At 39.9% G+C, this 19,254-nt stretch overlaps 1 protein-coding gene across 1 annotated transcript in view; it reads right to left on the bottom strand.

Annotated features, from left to right (window-relative positions):
• Nucleotides 1-19,254, bottom strand: part of THSD4 (thrombospondin type 1 domain containing 4) — a 288,225-nt gene that overhangs the window by 240,686 nt on the left and 28,285 nt on the right. Inside the window, exon 4 of the mRNA XM_032195197.1 lies at nucleotides 8,201-8,646. Coding sequence (XP_032051088.1) covers nucleotides 8,201-8,646 — 446 coding nt within the window. The remainder of the gene's footprint in view (nucleotides 1-8,200; nucleotides 8,647-19,254) is intronic.

Raw genomic sequence — 19,254 nt, forward strand, 5'->3', positions numbered from 1 at the left:
AACATTACAGATTTTCTAGGCTTTTACCTGCTCTCTGAAGTGCTCTTCACAAAGCCACTCTCATACGTATCTTTTCATTCTTTCCCTTTTTCCATCACTTCATTTCTCCTTATACTTCTCCCATAGCTCTCTAAACAGAGGTTCCCTGGCTCACTTCCATCTGAAGCATAACTTGATTTCTTTCTCCTCTGATGTCAGACAAAGTAAGGAATGCGTTTTACATGAGCTTTGCATTAAATCCTTCAACTTATCTCTCTATCAGAATACTTCTCTTGTAAATGAAGAGCTGCAAGGTTGAACATTAGCAAACATCTTGTTGATGACACCACAAAAGACTTGTCCTACGGTTGAAATGATGCCTAAAACGAACCCAAAGAAACTGCTAATTCCCTCCCTTTCCAGTTACCAACATTTTGCTCAGTTTTTCAGGGAACGATGTAGTAATAATTTTCTTAGGACTTTTGCTCCCTAAGGCAATTCCCCGAGCCACCAGTTTCACCAGGCCTGAGGAGGAAAAACTGCACACCAACTGCAGGCTTTGTGCTGTTTCATTTATCCAGATTTACTCCTTCCTACTGAAAGGCAATATTCTGTAAACCATAACAGACAATTTCCTTGCCTGCATGCCCAGTCACAACCACCACCATTACGGAAAGCTGTTACAGCAGCTCATCACAGAGCATTCAGATTGATGCGAAACAAACACCGGGCACCTTCTTTTAATTTTGTTGAGATTTTGGTCAAGATTTTTGGCTCAGCCAACCACACACACAGCCTGATGCTGCTCTGGGTGCCCAGGAACCAGGCATGCTTTGGGCTCCTCTTCTTCTCACCTGGGGATTTGTGCTTTTGATTGTGTAATTCTTTTCCATTTTCTGTTTGTAAATGAAATATTCCAAAAGTATGCATCTCTGATTCCCACTAGAAATTCAGTCCTAAATGAGCTCAACCCTTTAGAGCCTTGTCAAAGCCTTACGTTTCAGTTCCTACTACCCTGAGTGATTTTAAAAGGACTGTAGGCATACTTAAATCAGTGGGTCAAATCCTCTTCACCTAAATCAGTTACATACATTCTAACTTCAATCTGTGGATAACCATAGCAAGATTTAACCTAGATATTTTGCTATGTTCCAAAATATTATCTAGGAGCACACATTACTATAACTGACAACTTGTAAAGGACACTACCCATTTGCATTCAGTTCAAGTATTTAATAAATTCGATTGCACTGATCTTGTTTCTGAAGAAAAGTGACTTATTTGCTATTCCTATCAGCAGTCAATTTATTAAAATTTTGTTCCAACACATGAAATGTAATTAAACAAAAAGTAAGTGGAGACCAAGAAGTCTTTGCGGACAAAAAACTTCAACTTTAAACGGAGTGAAAAAAAAAAAAAAAAAAAAAAGAGAGATCCTAGTTACACAAGTTTCTGTTACAGGCCAAGTGTGGGTATATGTATTTTCAAATGCACTTTATTATTTTTATTATTCCTAAAAAAGCATCCTTAAAATTTTCAGATACTGCTTTTTTCCTTCATATGTGAAAACTGTAACTGACCTACAACTGTCCTACTCAATCATTTGCTTTCTAGCCCTCCTACTGCTTTCAATTTTCCAGCACATTTTAAATGTTCTTAGACACACAGCTAATAAGGTTTACTTTAAAAAGACTGTCCACCCCACATTTTTGGCTGCCTTTTCTTAACTCACAAAATAAACTGTCTTATCCTGGTTTGTACCTCATAGTATTTTTGCAGATTCTTTCACAGGCATCATTAACTATGAAAATGATATACTGGTGCTGGGGAACATATTTCCCTCTGCTCAGAAGGGGAAGCTCTCAATAACCAGGTTGATCCACATGAAAGCCCACTGTGTATCACCTCTCAGTACTGTACCACAGCGCCGTGCAGTTTTGCATTCCAGATACTCACTTTTCACCAGCTATAATTTAATCTGGAGAAAATCATTTCAACATGAATGAAAGAAAGAAGACCTTTGACTCTGTTTTATGTTACGAAAACGCACGCCTATCTGCTCACTGACCTAGAAAATAGCCTTAAAGTGGTGAGCAGTTATCTTTGCCACATGTCTGGTCACAAGAGAGTTAAACCACCCCTGCTGAGAATAATGTCACACATTAGAAAGTGGAGTCATCATCACCAAATTTGTTTGCTGCATTATACCATGTTATTCACACCTCATCAACACATTTCATTGCAATTAAATTGGTGTAGGCATTGCTTTTACTCTGATTTTCATTATCAAGGTACCTAAACCAATGTAACTAAGTCGTTTGGTTTACATCTCTTGTAACCTCAGCGTGATTTCTGGATATTCACTATCCTCCCACTCCCCCCAAAATCACAAAACCAAGTTGGTTTAATTTTGTGTAGGAGTCAAAAAAGGAAAAAAAGGATTTCAGAAATTGATGTTATGCGATCTGTTTTAAAAGAGATACCCTTCAATCCATTATGATTATAAAAACACGTGTTGTGTCTGAGTATGCATGTGAGTATTAAAACTGCTGTGAGTATATTTGACAGGGATGATTCTTCTGTCATTTCTGTAAAGTATTATAGGCCAAAATATTTTTCCTGATAGAATATGAAAAATGTCACTAGGTAAATTGTCTCTTGGGAGCAGGTCTCAACAGCTTGAATTAATACAAGACAGATACATCTGGACTATCGCAAATGATTTTTTCCATCCTCAGAGATCATGACTAATAGCCCTGTCTAGCACAGAAGTAATTTATTAGTACACAAACTTCCCACCTTGGCTTTTGCTTATCTCCCAGCAAGTGCTACGTAACCTCATTTGTATCATGTCAACGCTGAGTAAGGACTCCATAACTTGAACCCAGATCCTACGGTCTTCTTTTTCTATGACGAGAATAATGCCTCTGATCACACGAAAGTTTCATTGCGAGTCTACAGGTTCTGCCCCTGAGCTTTGTCTTCAAGGTTTTATTGAATAACATCACCATTCGGTGCAAGGAAGCACATAACCCTGTTGAGATGTATCAAAAACATGATGGGAGCTTTGTTGCATTTCTACCCCTTTCTGACCTCTCAGTAATTCACTGGAAAACTGCACTGTGGTGTGCCTGATGGTACACGAACAGCGTCCTCGCTTCCCTGCCTGTCCTCCAGCACCCCACTTCAGGAAAGCCTGAAATGTTCAGCAGTAGGAGCAAGGAAGTGTGAGGGCTGGCTTGCAATAATAATATTGTGCTAGGTTTTCAGTTTTGGTAATACCACTCAAAGTATGCTCACAGTAGCATAAAAAAAACCGATAGTAATTAGGTAATAATAAGTGAGATCCAGAGACTATTGCGGGGATTAATAACCCGATGAGAGGTGGGACAGCACAAAGTCAACCTGAGGTCACAACAGCTTCAGTTCGCTGTTCGTTTTGCCAGGAAATTCCTCACAGGGAGCTCTTTATTGCTATTAGAAGTTGTTTGGAATTTTATTCAGAATGAAAATAAACATCTTTCTCATATGGCTTTAAATCCCCCCAAGTGCCACCAAAAAGAATTCTTTGATTACTACTGTTGCTTTTTAGATTTTTCTGGAAAATATTTCCTCAGAACAGGATCAAATCCTTCTCTGCCTTCCTCCTGCACGCACATCGACCCCCAATAAGCTTTTATAACCGTGGTGGGTTTGGGCTGAAGTGCATCACGTTTTCTTTCTGTTAGGAAAATAATGAAAGGAGAGATGGCTTAGTACTTGAGCTGGGGTTTCTAGTCCAAATGTGAAAATGACCTAACGCCCACGCCAATAAATATAAAGCCTGAGAACTGGAGCAAATACTACTTTCTTGAACCTGAGGGTCAACTTCTGTCCACCTCTACCAATTGGAGCTGACTAGAACGGGTAATAACAATTACACCAGAACACGCAGCTAACGATGCTTACATTGGGTAAGGAAATAACAACCGGATTGTGCCTTCAGAGGTTAACTTTGGCCCTGCCGACCAAATGGCCCACATTTGCCTGGTCAAAGTGTCCATGAAAGGAGCTTCCTTCATAAGGAAGCTGCTTTGACATTAAACGATACGCTCTTCCTTCCCACTGCCCACAGCCCTCAAAGCGCACGCAGGGCACCGGGCAGCACAGCAGACTTTCACGTCAGCGGCTGGCAGCAGAACAAAGACCACAGAGCTACGGCCGTGTGTGGACTTGATGATTTTTGGATTATATCCTCAGTGCAAATCTTTCCTCTCTATCCATTTCCAAATACAAAAAGAGCTTTAGGGAAACCCTTTCCATAACAACATATTTCTTTAAGCATGCGCTATTTATCTAAACCTACTTATTTCATTATTCTGTTGATAAACCTAATACGAATGTTATTTTTTCTTTCTGCCAGTAAGAACCACATATGTTGGTGTTTAACCCAGCACAAAGCACCCTCAGCACTTATAGATGGACACAGAGGTTTTGCCTCTCCACCATGAAAATCCACTTGCAGAGAAAGTAAAGGTGGCAGTTGCAAAGCATCCTAACAGTTGCTTGAGATAGCTGAAAATTGGAAAATAAGCAAGTCCAGCTGCCTCTCAATGGTCTAATCTAAGTATTTTTAATGCTGGAAAGTAGCTGACAATTCAAACTGCCCTTTGAGGGTCTGTGTGTGTGATGGATGCGCGATGGGTGAGCCCCACACTGAAACAACGTGGAGCCAAGCACAGTCAGCAAGTGCATGTAGAGAAGAGAAACCAACAATTCTCTCACCAAAAAAGAGACTTAGAAATGCAACATTTAATAAGTACTGTAACCTAGTCCACGAATGATATTTCCTTTCAAGATGCGTTTTCACTCTTAAACCATTTGTCATCCTTTGGCATGCCCTTATTACTTTTCCATACGTGCCTCTCTTTAAAGATGCCTAAATACTTTCATATTTTTACATCATCTCCTCATTCTTGTTTTTTCTCATTGTACGGTATGCTCCACACATTTTGTCCGGAAGAAGTAGAAAACAAGGCTGTGCTAATGGGAACTCCACTCTTCAAAGCTGCAAAGAGCTCCCCTCCTTTGCCAGCGGACAACCCAGAGAACCAGCAGCTTCTTTCTGTGTTTCCATCCTCATTCCAGTGACTATCATTTCCTAGCACATTTCAGTTATGCAAGAACTCACAATGAGAAAGAGGAGAACGCTTAAATTTTACATGGCTAAATGTACTTCACATGACTTTACATTAGGCTTCTCGGTAGGCTGTAGGTACCTCAAATCCAAGCTTCATGTGGAGCTGTGGTTTCTAAAGCCTAACTTAAACACACATGAACTAGCATTCAAAAACTGAAAATGTGAATATCCTCCTTCACAGACAAGGTACTTTACAGTTTATGATAGATAAATTATATGTTGAGCTTTGCTAAAGGAACTGAACAGTTCTTTGTCAGCTGCCTGGAAGTAGGCAGAGAACTTTTCCACTTGTTGCTAAATGATACAAATATATTTGGCTGCTCTGAAGGACTGCTGTTAAAATGTGTTTGCCTTGGAAGCCATCCCATTTCATTTTACCACGCTGTCAAGTGTGAGCTTATCTCAGTCACAAACGTTCATCTCTCTTTTATTGTTTTATGAAAGTCTCCTAAAATTACAGCTTTCATATAGTCCAATACAGCAAATAGAAATATCCCTGAAAGTTTTCCCTGACTGTATACACTGTGAAAACAGATTTTTTTTCCTAATAGCCTGATGTCATTTTCCATTATCAACCATTCAGTGAACATTTAACACTGTTCCACAGTAAGAAAATCCTATCTAAAGTAACTTACATTTTGAAATTCATTTTCCTTATCACCAACAGGACCAGAAATCTTCTTTGTAAAGAAGGTTTGTCCTCTGGACTTTGTAAATTAAGGGAAACTTAATTTTTGTCATTCCTACAATTTCATTTTCAAGTAACATTTCTCTTTGCATTCTGTTTTCACAGTCACCACCAAAGAATCTGAAAGTTATGCAATACTGCAGGCTTTAAAGCCACCAGGGACCCTCCTAATACAAGATGGAAATAACTTATTACGCAAATAAGATTAAAACACCAACCTTAAATCCACAGTCTTTTGCCAAGGGGCAGTGTAAGGGCAGTGGGGGTGGATATCTGCTGCGATACAGAAGCTTGCATTGTGCACTGCGATTTTCAAAAGCAAAGACCTCCATCACGCAGGAAAGTGGAGCCATAACAGACATTACAGTCATATTAGTATTTCATATTGCAAGGCGTTTACTAGGAAATAGCTTCACTTCTGCAAGCAGTCAGATTTATTTTCTGCTCATTGTCCTCTCCCTTTCCGGCCGTAAGTGCAGCAGTTGTTTCAAACTGTTCCAGTCTCTCCCAACCTGCAGAGGCCACCAGAGCAGCAAGGCAGAGCCCAAGGGGAGGGAAGCCCAGCTGTGCCCGCAGCCTGGCAGGTCTGCTGCAGAGGCCAGGCCAGCTGGGATTTCCTTGGAGACAGAAAGTGCCAAGGGGCTGGAGCAAACAGGCTTTGAATGACTTTGTGCCGATGGTTCAAGGCCAAGCTTCCAACATTAGTAATAACTCAGCTATGTACTACAACCTGTATCTGTTACGCTGTGCAGCTCCGAACAGAAATGCATTATGCTAAATGATTAAGTAGGAAAACAGAAGAAAGAAAATACGACTCTTTTCTCAATTTGGTCTTGTTAACACTGCTCATAGAAGTCTACCTCTGGCATTCTCAGAGTTCTTGTAAGATCATCTGTGCAACATTAAAGTTATTCTCAGAACTTCGAGGCTATCCGTCTGCATGGCTTTGAAAGAAAGAGCAGTGATTAAAGGAAACGGCCAACACCTAGGATGATCAGCATCTGAACATCTGGTCCCACTCTTTGAAATTTAAGTTTTATTGAGACAAACAGAAGGAAAACAGTTTAATTTCCAATTTCAAATATTCTTTTAGACAGAGAAAGTTTCTTGCAGGGACCGAGGATGTCTTTATCACCAGAAAATGAAGAGTCATGCTGTCTTAATTGCATCAGGCTAGAATATTGCCTCAAGGTAACATTGCTTTTTTTGGCTAGGGCCAGTAAGAGGTCTTGAAAAAGGAGAGGGAATTACGGTTGACTGCTTCACCTAAGAATCCTAAAGAAGCAGATAAGAAAGAGGTTTTGTATGCTTTTTTTTTTAAAAAAAAAAAAAAAAAAAAAAAAAAAAAAAGTACCACCACACACACTCAAATAAAAATCACTCCACACATCTCCCAAAAGAGGGCTGAGAGGGAAAGAAGCAGAGAACTTCCACCTGCTGGAACACATAATCTGAGGAAAGACAGAATACAGAAGTTTCAGGAACACTCCCTCCCAGGGGATCTTCCATGCCTGTTCTCCTCAGTTTCCAAACTGGAAACACATCTGTTTTCTTTTCATACACATATATAAAAACCTGATAGTTTTAGCTGCAACAAATGGAAGACTAGTATCTAAGAAGAGAACAAAGCGTTTTTCCAGAAAGGAGAGGTTGTTGAAATCAATTGTAACAGCACAGTTCAATCCAGCCTTAAAGACTGAACAGCAAATACTAAAAAGTTGATAGCAACAGGTAGACTGTTTAAAATATTTTATGTATTAAAACCCACTCCACCCCCCCACCTTTATTTTTGTTTCAAACAGGAAATTTTGCTAAAAGAGGTGGTAGAAAACAAAGGGAAACAGAAAGCCCAAAATAGAAACTTTCTGGAAAAAAAAAAAGCAAAACAAAAACACAGTTTTGATTAGAAAAAGTGAACAGACAGGTGGCCATTCTTCCCAAAATGTTTCACAAAAAATTTTTTTCAATCAATTAAAATTAGAATGGATCTTGAAGTTAAGAATCTAACGATAAAGCTACTACTTAAGATTTTTATTATTACAAAGGAGATGGGAGCATCCAATAAGTAACAGAAAAGGAAAAATATCTCAGTAAACCAAATTTTAAAGAGAAATAAAGTAAGCTGCTTAGCACAGCTGTAAAATTATTATATATGTCCAGGGGTATTATCATATCAGTAATCAACATAGGTTTGATTACTGACTTTCACAGAAGATGGCAAACATTATGAAAGTCGGCCTTAATCTTTAATGACTTTTCCATAGGTATTAAAAAAATATTGACTCTACTCTGATGTGCCATTCTTTACATATATCATTCATAGCAAGAAAAAAACGTGTGCACAGACACCGTACCTCTTTTCTGCCTTGGCGTTATGCCTCTGGGACTGAGAATGCCGGCTGCCTCGCAGAGCTGCCCTGCTCAGGTGGCTGGTATTGTGGCCTCCTGAAGAAACAGAGGCCCGAAGGCCAGCCCAAAGCTGCTGCTCTTCATTCCTGTGAAGCGGCACAGACGTACGGATGGCAGAAATGACGTGGCCAGGATAAGCAGTCAGTGAGTCCTCGCGGTGGCGGGGATTCTGGTGAGCAAGAGTTCTCTCTGAGGCCGGGTACTGCCGCCCTGGCCGTCGGTAGCCCCTTTCGCGGTAGTATGCTGGGAGGCAGGGCCGTGTTTGCTCCATCACACCTCCACTGCAGCTCCTAGAGCAGGCAGACCAGGGGCCCCAACTTCCCCACATGCCTGGGATTCCTGCACCGCTATCTTCAGAGGCATCGCTTTGCTCTTCTATCCTCTGGGGAACCTGTAGACACAACAGATTGACTTAGGAACAAGAACTGACAGTGTAACATGAAGGTAGTACTGATATCTTTTCTAAGCCCTTCACTCTGCATCACATAATGGAACTGAACTACATGGGAAGTGACTTGCCTTATCCATTTCCTGATGGTGGCTGCCTCTTCTGCTAGTACAGCAGGTCTCCTACAGCCACCATCCATTCAGATGAATGGATATGGTTTAGGACTCACTGGATAGCGTAGGTTCTCTTTAGTCCTCAACAATGGAAAACATTGTGCAATGCAAAGCTTTGCACTGAAAACGGTGTCGATATTAGCAAAAATCAGGAGGTAAGGTCATCTTTGGTGACAGCTTAGGTCAACAAATACTGACTGCTCTCTTCCACTCTGATGGCTGAACAATGGAAATTGCTACTGGCAAACTCAGGCTGCAAAAATATTTCAGGAACTCCCTTCTAATGTGGAACTTTTTAGGAAAGTGGTAACGTAAGAAGACAGGCTGAGTGCCAACCAGGCAAAAATATTGCAATAGTTAACTCTTATACCACCACTTCCCTTCCACCCTCATTATTAATTCATGCTCTTCCCAGAATACCTCAAGGAAAAGAACTGCTTAGGATGACATGCCCAAACCCACATTCACAGAAATCACTATCAAACTCAATAAGCAGAAATACGAGACAAATTGTTGGTCTCAGGCATTCAGCGCTATTTAGCCTGTGCACACCATTCAGCAGCACATGGACAGGGAAACAAAGAAGAGCCCCCAAAAGAGGGCGTTTTCCTCTGGATACAGCTATGAAGGATTACAAATGAGAATCACAGAATCACCTAGGTTGGAAGAGACCTCCAAGATCACCTAGTCCAACCTCTGACCTAACACTACCAAGTCCTCCACTAAACCATATCCCTAAGTGCTACATCTAAAATGAGGATGGAACCAGGCTCTCTTCAGAGGCACCCAGTGGCAGGACAAGAGGCAACGGGCACAGACTGGAACACGAAGGCTCCACCTGAACATCAGGGAGCACTTCTTCACTGTGCAGTGACCGAGCACTGCCAGAGGTCATCCAGAAAGGCTGTGGGGTCTCCTCTTGGGAGATCTCCAGAAGTCGCCTGGGCAGGGTCCTGGGCAAGGTGCTCTGGGTGCCTGCTCGGGCAGGGGCTGGGCTGGATGGGCTCCTGAGCTCCCTGCTGACCTCCACCGTGCTGTCATTAGGAATGGCACAGGCTGTTGCTGTAAGGAGAGTTAACCCTTCCAGCTGCGGTCGAGTATTTAAACAACCTGACCTCGATGTTGGCAATGTATCAGCACAGCCTACAAGTGACAACCACCCATCTCCCTGTGAACTTGTGCCCCAAGTTCTACACATTTCTGGAGCTAGATGTAGTCAGGATTTCTTTGTGTTTCGCAGTGGGCAGAGTGTTTAACTTTGTCACACAGAAAATAGAGCCATTTTGAATTAAATGCACAGTTGTTGTCTCCCTTCTCCAACTGGTTAAATCACCCGTTTATCATAATGAAAGCAGGCTTCCAATGCCCAATTCTCACAATTGTTAATATGCACATAATTCTTCTAAATTAGCATCCTTTAAGCATTTACTTATACTCCAGATAGCCTTTGATCAACAAGCACACATGCCTATCCTTTCAATTGGGAGATAAAAAAGGCACTAACCACAACCAATTGCTTGCCATACCTGTACAGCCCCATTCAAGTGTCTGGCTACCTCAAAATGAGCTTTGGAGAAACAGCCATGTCCCTCTGCACGACACTTCTCCCCACTTCAAAGGATGACCTTCTAAAACATAGCTTCTGTTAATAATTTTGGCTGAAACATTATTGTATAGCACTAGAAGATTAACATCTACATAGTTTGCCTCTAGTCACAGATAACACGCGCAGTCACTAACTGAACTGCAAACCACCCATGCCCGTCAGCACACGTTACTGATCAGCTCGCTATTCACATGGCAGGCTTTGGTGGAATGCGGTTTGCAAACATGGGTTGAATATACCATTACAATATGAAAAGCCAAGCCAGCGTAGGGTTTGTGGTGCTGCTGTGGAATAGTCAGTTGTGGTCTACATAATCTGAAACATTTCCCCCCTCTGAGGTTGCTCTCGCTCTTTCATCACCAACCACAGAAAAAACTGCATTTAATTATTACTTCTGAATAATAAAAAGCATCTGCAATAGTGTGACGTGCTCCCCATTTCACTAGTGTTATTTGAAAACGGGAGCAGATGTCTCTGTATTTAATGTCTCTTTTTCTTCTGTGGGTACCCCATTTGGCAACAACCTTTTAAATCCAATAGCCTGTACAATCTAATAACCACATAATGTCAGAATTATGAATAACATGCAACAAGGTCTTGGTTTCTGGCTGTTATATTTGCAGTCATATCCAATAACAGAACATCACTGGCTTACAATATGACCAACTGAATAAGCTGTTCTTCAGTTAGCTATTTTTTCAGTCAATATTCACAGTTCACACATACGTTACACATTAATGTAGCTCTACCACAGATACAAAATGATAACTCTTATATAGAGACACTCTTCTGGTCTGAGCCCAGTTTGCAGTCAAATTTACTTATTGTAAAACCAACACTTCATTGGTTTCAGACAAGGCACATTTCATTTGTCTGGACTACATCATAATCGTTTCTATGACGGTTCAGTGCACTTTTTTTTTTTTCTTTTGAAGCCAAAGGCATTTATATAGGCACCGACTAAAATCCATTAGTCTGAAAGCAAGTCAAATCAGCACTAAAATAAGAATTATTTCATTAATCAGCAATAGGAATTAATATAATAGCCACAAGTGTTGACCAGTTGCAGAGAGAACTTTCTGGCTGCCATGCTTCATTGCAACAAGAATTGTTCCATATGAAATGATACTTCAAATGACTGAAGGCAATAAAACGTCATTTCACGCCACTTAATCTTCACAGTAAAACAGTTCTAGACATAGCACAAGAAAGTTTAATCTAGCTATTTAAATCAGAATCTAATAATCAAACCAACTAAAAATAACAACATAGTGTCTTACGTTGATATGCAAATATTTACTTTTAAGGTCTTACAGTCTTACTGCTAGGTTGTAGTAAAAATTCTAAGAAAGGGATTTTCAGTAGCAAATTAGGTTATGTAGTTTTTTTAATTAAGGTCTCTATTTTTTCACTTTGAGAAAGATGGGGGCCAATGATGACTCTTTAGAGAACAATACAAGTGGTTAGTGGTAACATCTACTCAGTAAAACCTACGACTGACTAAATTGAAGCTGTTTAGCTTATGCAACAGAAAACTTAGGGGGCAATAATTAGACTTACCAACAGTTTAAATTAAGCAAACAAAACTATTCATCTTCTCTTTGCAGCAAGTTGTTCTCCATGTCTATGGACTTTATGAGAAGGAACAGTGGATTTAAATTTTAGCAGAGGTGATCCAAGTTAGCAGGAAGAAGTAAACGTACTTAGCAGAACAAGCACACAAAGCATGGGGACTGAATACCTGAGGAGCTGCTGGTACCACTGCCTCGCAGGCCAGTCCCCAACCTCTGTCGACAGCAACCAAGCTAGCACAGACCTTCCCTGGGGCACAGCAGAGCACCTGGCCTACAGGACTCACAGGTCTCTGCCCGCCCTTAGGTCCTATGATTTCCAAGTTACCTTGCAGCCAGCAATGAATTCTCACAGTGCCCTAGGATACAGCCAGGAAATTACAGGTAGCTAAGGGAGACAGCAGAAGTATTCCAAAATACTTCGGAAACACCACAAACTGCAGGATTCCTGGCTCTAGGTCTCCCCTCGCTTTAAAAATGACCCAAACGGCACAGATTCTCAAGGGAAGAGTTTGAGCCCGCACAGGGGACAACCAAAAAACATACTGAATTTTCCTTGCTGAGCTAAATCATGAAAGCAATTTCTTTAACAGAACAACACAGCCCACAAAAGAGAGATCAACTAAGCCATTTCACCTACTTTCCCATAGTTCATGATTGATTGCTCCTTCAGGAGACAGAGTAATAGCCATTGCAACCATGTAAGTACCAAAAAGATGTCTATCTACTGCAAGTTAATCAACCACCAAGGGGTTTATTCTATACATTCAATCTATTTTCCCCCTTTGTTTCACTCCATAATTATAGCCCTTTCTTTTCTGTGCATTCTTCAATTATTTGGCAGCACAAGGCTTGTAAGTAGAAGTAGCAATTTCTTGTGTGTTTATAAATCAGCTTGTTGTACAAGACCTGTAAAATAGTATTTGTGACTTAACTTACAGTTTGGGAACTCCAAACAGAGCCAGTTAACAAACCTATTAAGACAGCAGAAGCCAACAAGGCAGTGATGGAGATTTTTATGCATGTGACAGGTAAGAAAACACATTCCATTTCCTCTTCTTTCCCTAATTTTTCCCAGGTCCATGCAACATGCATCATATTTGTTTCTTTGAGTAAACTAACAAAGTCAGGAATGATAATTAAAAACACATCACCAAAATCTTCTCTCAGAAAAAATGTGTGCAAGTCCCATGGACTTAAATGCTAATTATGCATTTGCTGTGTTCTGCTTAAACAACCTTCAGTACTAGTTCTGTGCAAAACTAAACAAATGCACAGGGAATATTAAAATCCATGGAACCGGATCCTATACACAGAACCACATCCAGAACTAGCAATCAATATTATCATGAAATGTGGAGGTGCTACAGTGCAATTAAGTTTGACTTCAAATAGTTTCACATAGACATTGTCACTTACTTTCAAGACAGCAGGCATGAGTGTGTAGATAACACAGTTACAAAAACTCAGAATACCATGAGTAACAAACTGAAAAACCCAAAAGGAGAATACGTTAGGGTGCTTTGTCTCTTGTTTCCTTAACTACGTTCACCTTTATTTTTTTTTATGCACCGAAAAAATCAGACTTTACTAATGTGCACAGACTTGCAGCAATGACAGTTCAGTATGATGGAGAGTCCTGCCAGTAGGTGCCAGGGCCCTTCAGGACCAACTCCTGCTTTTGCCATTTCTAAGAAGAGTCCCACCTCACTTTTAAGCTGTTTTTTTCTGCATAACCCACAACATCCCTCATTTGCTTGGGCTGCTCAGGCCTCTCTTCTATTCTCATTCAAATTGATTTTAAAGACCTACTTAGTCCTTTTGCTGTGCTTCCAACAGAAAGTCTCTAGTGATTTAAGAAAAAGAAGGAATTGGCAATTGTTTCCTTTCTCCTAATTGTCTGCCTGTTTGCTTACCCTGTACACCCGGGGGGCCAGAATACACTTTTTGTCTTCCTCTCTCTGGAATGTCTGCTATATCAGCCACAACTGCAGATATATAATTTGAATAATCCAGTCTTATCTTTGACACTCCTCTTTTTGAAACAGGTAGTTTTCTCTTCTGTTGCACAGTACTTCAAGATTACAAAAACTTCACAGAAAAAAAATTTATCACTGCTGCATAATCAAGATTTCTTGCTGACAAATCAGTCCCAGAGTAAAATACATGTATAATCCTGGAAGTTTTTTTCAGACTTGGTTCTAAATTTAGCATCTGGTGGGATGAAGGCCTAATCTGAAGCCAGTCTGAAGTTTAATTACCGGCATGCTGAGATCCTTCCAACAGATTCATCCAGGCTAAGTTCTCAAAACACAGTAGAGTAGGAGAGAGGGAAGAAAAGAACTACATAGCAGTAATATTGTTCCTCAATTACAATCGTCTTTTGAGATCTTTTAGATCTTTCCAGTGCCCAGGAGAGCTGGTATTTGGATTCTTGAGATACTTTAGGTGCCTTTGTAGCAAATAATGAGACCCAGCCCTAGGTGACTTGTTCTGAAGGAACTTTTTTGAATGCAATGCATAAGATTTTTTTATATACACAACTCTGATTTTATGATATATACACCACAACTGAGCATATTAGTAAGTATTGCAAGGTTTCATTTAATCTGGAAACTGACTCCTTAATTGAATGCTTTATTTACTTTATAACTTCAAGAGTATGTTGGACAGCTTGTGTCCTCATTGTCCAAGTATTCAGAAGAGAAGAAAACTGGTGTCACAGCTACTGCAGCTTATAAGCTTTGCAGGTCTCACTGTGGAATTTGTCAGTTACTTCTACAACAGCAGTTGGTTTATGTACTCAGCATGTACTGAGCAGAGACTGTAAATTTATCTGGAGCTAAGAAGTTCATGGCATCAGAGAGCAGCTGTCAGATCTTTGTAAGATCCACTAACTTCACCTATTTTTACAGCATTGTATTTTACAGCATCAGCATTTCAGCTTGCTTATTTCCCTAGCCTGCACCAGCAGCTGTGTGTAACCTATAAGTAACTATTTACAGACACACAGTTAAACACATTAGCATGAAAGTGTTCTTCTACAAAACCTCCTCTGCTGGAGAGTCGTATCAAGCCCATGTAAAATATGAATATATTTTTATCACATAAAACACCTTGCCCATTCAGTAATGTTCACCACTTCACTGGAGCAGAAGTAAGAAAAGGACACGATGTGAAGTAAGAAAGGAATACAAAGTGAGAGGACAGCAAGAGAAAATATCACATTCTGAAGCTGAGAAACTCGCCTGTCTGGGCTTGTTAAACCCATTAGTCATCACTTTGTACCTACAGTAAAACAGAAACAACTAAAATGACAAAACCTTATAAATTTCACCTTCACCCTCTCAATCACAGGATGAAGATTTCACAAATCACTTACAGATATTTCTTCCTAATGCATTTGAATTTACGCAAGAAGACAACGCGAAGATCGAACAAAGTGATATAATTCACATGCACAGAAGGAAAGAATTGAGTAGGTCTACTGGTCGCTTTCTTACTTGCAAATTTTAAGGATTTTAGAAATGTCAAGTTGTCCTATAGAACGTTAACATCCCTGGTAGCTTTTAGGCAGACTAATTCTCCATTAAATCACTGCCAAATGCCATTGTTGTCATTCTTGTTGCTTTAGTCCCATGACAAGCAAGGAGCCTTCCCTTACCTTTAGTATATCAGAACCTCAGTGTTACTGAATTCAGTATGCCACCCTGTCACAGACTACATCTTACATAGAAAAAGTTTCCTTGAATTCTTACAAGGCAGCAATCACTCTGATCCAGAATCAAACATTTCAGAAAAAAAACAGCAGCACACATGGCATTAGAATACAATGCAAATTTCTAGTACTGCCTCCATGAGAAAAGTCAGAAATAAGATCCACATCTTGGGATTTCAGCAGCAATTGTTGAAACTCCACTATGCAAAAACATCCCTAAAGAGGAAGTATCACTTGAGCTGAAAGCCACAGACATTTCATACGCAACTACTTGTGCATGAAGATGACGACTGACAGTGCAGCACTTATTTGACAAACACAGATTTTAGATACTATAGGGTAGTTCGTCTTATTCAACCAGCATACACACAAATTAAGTGTTCAGAAAAGTAGAAAACAGCAGATAAATTGGAGGCCCATTTAACCCAGTATTATATTCTGATTTGGTGAAAAAGGAAAAGTTCAGGGAACAGTGCAAGGCCCAGGACATATTTAGAGAGACACGCACAGACCCCTCTACTTCCAGCTAATCAGTAATTTAAGGGCTAAATTCAGCTAAACACCAAATTCAAATTGTTGTGTTTAATAGCCACTAATGGACATAACATCCATGAATAAAACTAATACCTTTCTTAGTCTATTTATAGTTTTGGCTTCCAAAATACCCCACATTTTACAATTCAGTTATCCATTGTTCCTTGAAGAAGTGCTGCTTCTTCCACTGGTTAAGCATGAAGCCTGATAATTCCACGGTGTACCTCCACATTTTTTCATTATGATAAATAACAAATGCTCATTCCGCACTTGTTATTTATCATTTCACCATGCCACAATGTTTGATCTGAAACCACTAACACAATCCCACTTGGTGATCTCCTGCTGAAAATCATCAGCCCTATTCTGTTCTGTCTCCCTTTGTACAGGAAACAAGCAAGAATTCAGATTATCCTCATTCTCAATACTTTTTCCAGTTTGCGATGCTGCATGTGATATTCCAAATTGGAGTTAATGATGGACTTTCACAGTACTAACGATCATAATGCTTGGTGAAAGTATATACCTTTTAATCAGCTACCTAATTAAGCAAGTTGCTATAGCCACAGCCAATGTTCCTAGGCATTTTGCAGATACTCAGCATCTTACATAATCCTAAATTCAAAACTATGAAGTGATAAAAGACCATCTTTAGATCTGGAGCTATCTAAACCAAATCAGACATCGATGGTTTTCTCCAGTTTTACTTTACGTAAAATATTATATTTCCTTTCTAACATGTTATCCAGAAATTCTTTTTTTCTGGTTAAACACTCTGAATCCCAATGGATTCATGAACAAATTAACTACATCATACTCCTAGTTATACATGCGAAAGGCATATAAACAGACATGAATGTCTGTTTTGCAAAGCTTTATGGAATTATTTTTTAACCAAAGACAAAGAAATTGTGTCCAGAGGGGCATTTTATCACCTGCTCAGAACACCACCACCAATGTTACTCACTCAGTCAACTCATGTCTGTGTGCTGGATGCAAAGTGGAATTAACAGAAGCTTGCATACCTTTGGGGTGTTTTGTTTTGTTTTAATTCTAAACTATTATCATATTTGTCCTGTGCTTCCTAGAGCAAAGAGCTCTAATCCTATTAATATTTCTCAAAGCCCCTCATCAGGCTTTAAGCATTTTTAAATTGTCCCTTCCATGGACCCCCTTCTCATTATACCACACCTGATGACCCATGCTATGAGGCCAAACCATTGACATCATTATTAGAGGAGTGTCAAAGCACTTGGAAAACTTGACTTTGTCCTATTTTTTCCACTACCCGAGGGCTGCCCCTCCTTTATTTCATAGTTCTCCTGACTGAACATTCTGCTAGGGCACAGTCCATCATAAAAGATGTCCACGCAGCTTTTAAAGCAACCAGGTCCAGCCTAAGGATTCAAAACACTGGTATAATAAATACATTGTGGTTATTAAAAAAATCTGTATGTCATATTCAGGATGAGATTCGGTATTCTTCATGAATGTTTACCATCTTATTGTATAGCTGACCAATGGTCCGTGCCCACAAAAGAAAAGGTAGTCTCTGTCCTGTTAAAATTTCATGAGTGTACAAAGAAAAGCAGGCTGACTCACAGAAACTAGAACTGAACTAAGGTTCAGAGCACAGCATGCCAAATTTTGAATGGGCTGAGGAAATTATAGTTTAGTTTTAGAGCCTGTTCAAGTGTAACATTATAGTATTTCCCTGCCAGCATTGTAAACACATCTATGGAACTGATTTAATTCTTTCACCAGTCTAAGCATCTTAAAGGAATATTCTTCCAATATTAGTTCAGCTGATTTCCAATAAAGACCATACCTATATAGCCATGACAATTTCCCAGCAGAAAGTCTTTACAGTCCATTTTACAGCCCTACATTTGGAACGGCTATATTTTAAATGCCTCTTACAAGAAACATGTGGCACACTGGTGGTTTGATAAAATGTAATCTACAAAAAACCCCCTGAAACTTGTAGATAACAACTTCTCAGATCTCTCAAGGCTAGCAGAAAAATGGAGCAGAGGCCAAGCAAAACACCATCACACAATGTGTATATGTCCGCCTGGTTAGTATGCTCTGCCATTTTAATCCTTCAGTGCGTTTTGGAAGCCTTTAATCAGAGATGTAGTAAAACGTTTGAATTTTACAGTACATGGTAAGTGTAAATACTACCAGCTTAAACGATTTGGGTTTCCGCTCTTTGTATAAAAACTCTGTCTGAACATCTGTGCCTGTGAAGATTAAAGGGCTAAAAAGCCTGGAAATAGAAGACCTTTGTATTCACAAATCACCAAAGAGAGCTACAATGCCTGGAAAGCTTAACTGCCCCTTCAACCAACTTTGACCACATCTGAAGAGACTTGAACATTATTTAAATAGCCTAGAAAGTAAACAGCTCTGAACAAATTCAGAACAGTTTTTGTGCCAGAGCTTGAAGCTTCCTCTACGTTTGGATAATTTTTTTCACACCAAGACCACCTCCGTTGCATTCTGTGAGCTTACTGTGTGAAGGCAGTGGTTTCTTTCCATTTTGCTGAGAGACCAGTAAGTACTTTCAAGTAAACAGATGGCTCACTCCTAACCTCGCCCCCAGCACTTGTATATAATCACTCCTTATCTGGAGTGGGATTGCTTCTGATTTAGAGTAACAGAGAGATGATAAGCATCAGGACCTCATTATATCAGAAATTAGGCTTCTTTATTTTAATAAACTATTTCCTCATCACTGATTACCACCTGTGATCTAAGTCACTCGGCTTCTGTTACTACCCCAGGCCTTCTGCAGGTCGATCATCTTCAGCTGTGCCAAAGCTGTTGCCATTCTGTTGTATTTCCACACTTAGTGAAATTCTTTGGGGTCCACATGTGGTGTAGACATTCACTTGACTTTTAAAAGATTTTTAAAAAGCTTGCCTATTACCTTGCAAGTTCACCTTCTCCGGAAAACAACCAGAGAAAAAAAGACTGTCATTTTTCCCAAAGAAATACAGAACAAGC

The sequence above is a fragment of the Aythya fuligula genome, chromosome 11 (assembly GCF_009819795.1).
Source record: "Aythya fuligula isolate bAytFul2 chromosome 11, bAytFul2.pri, whole genome shotgun sequence".
Taxonomy (NCBI): domain Eukaryota; kingdom Metazoa; phylum Chordata; class Aves; order Anseriformes; family Anatidae; genus Aythya; species Aythya fuligula.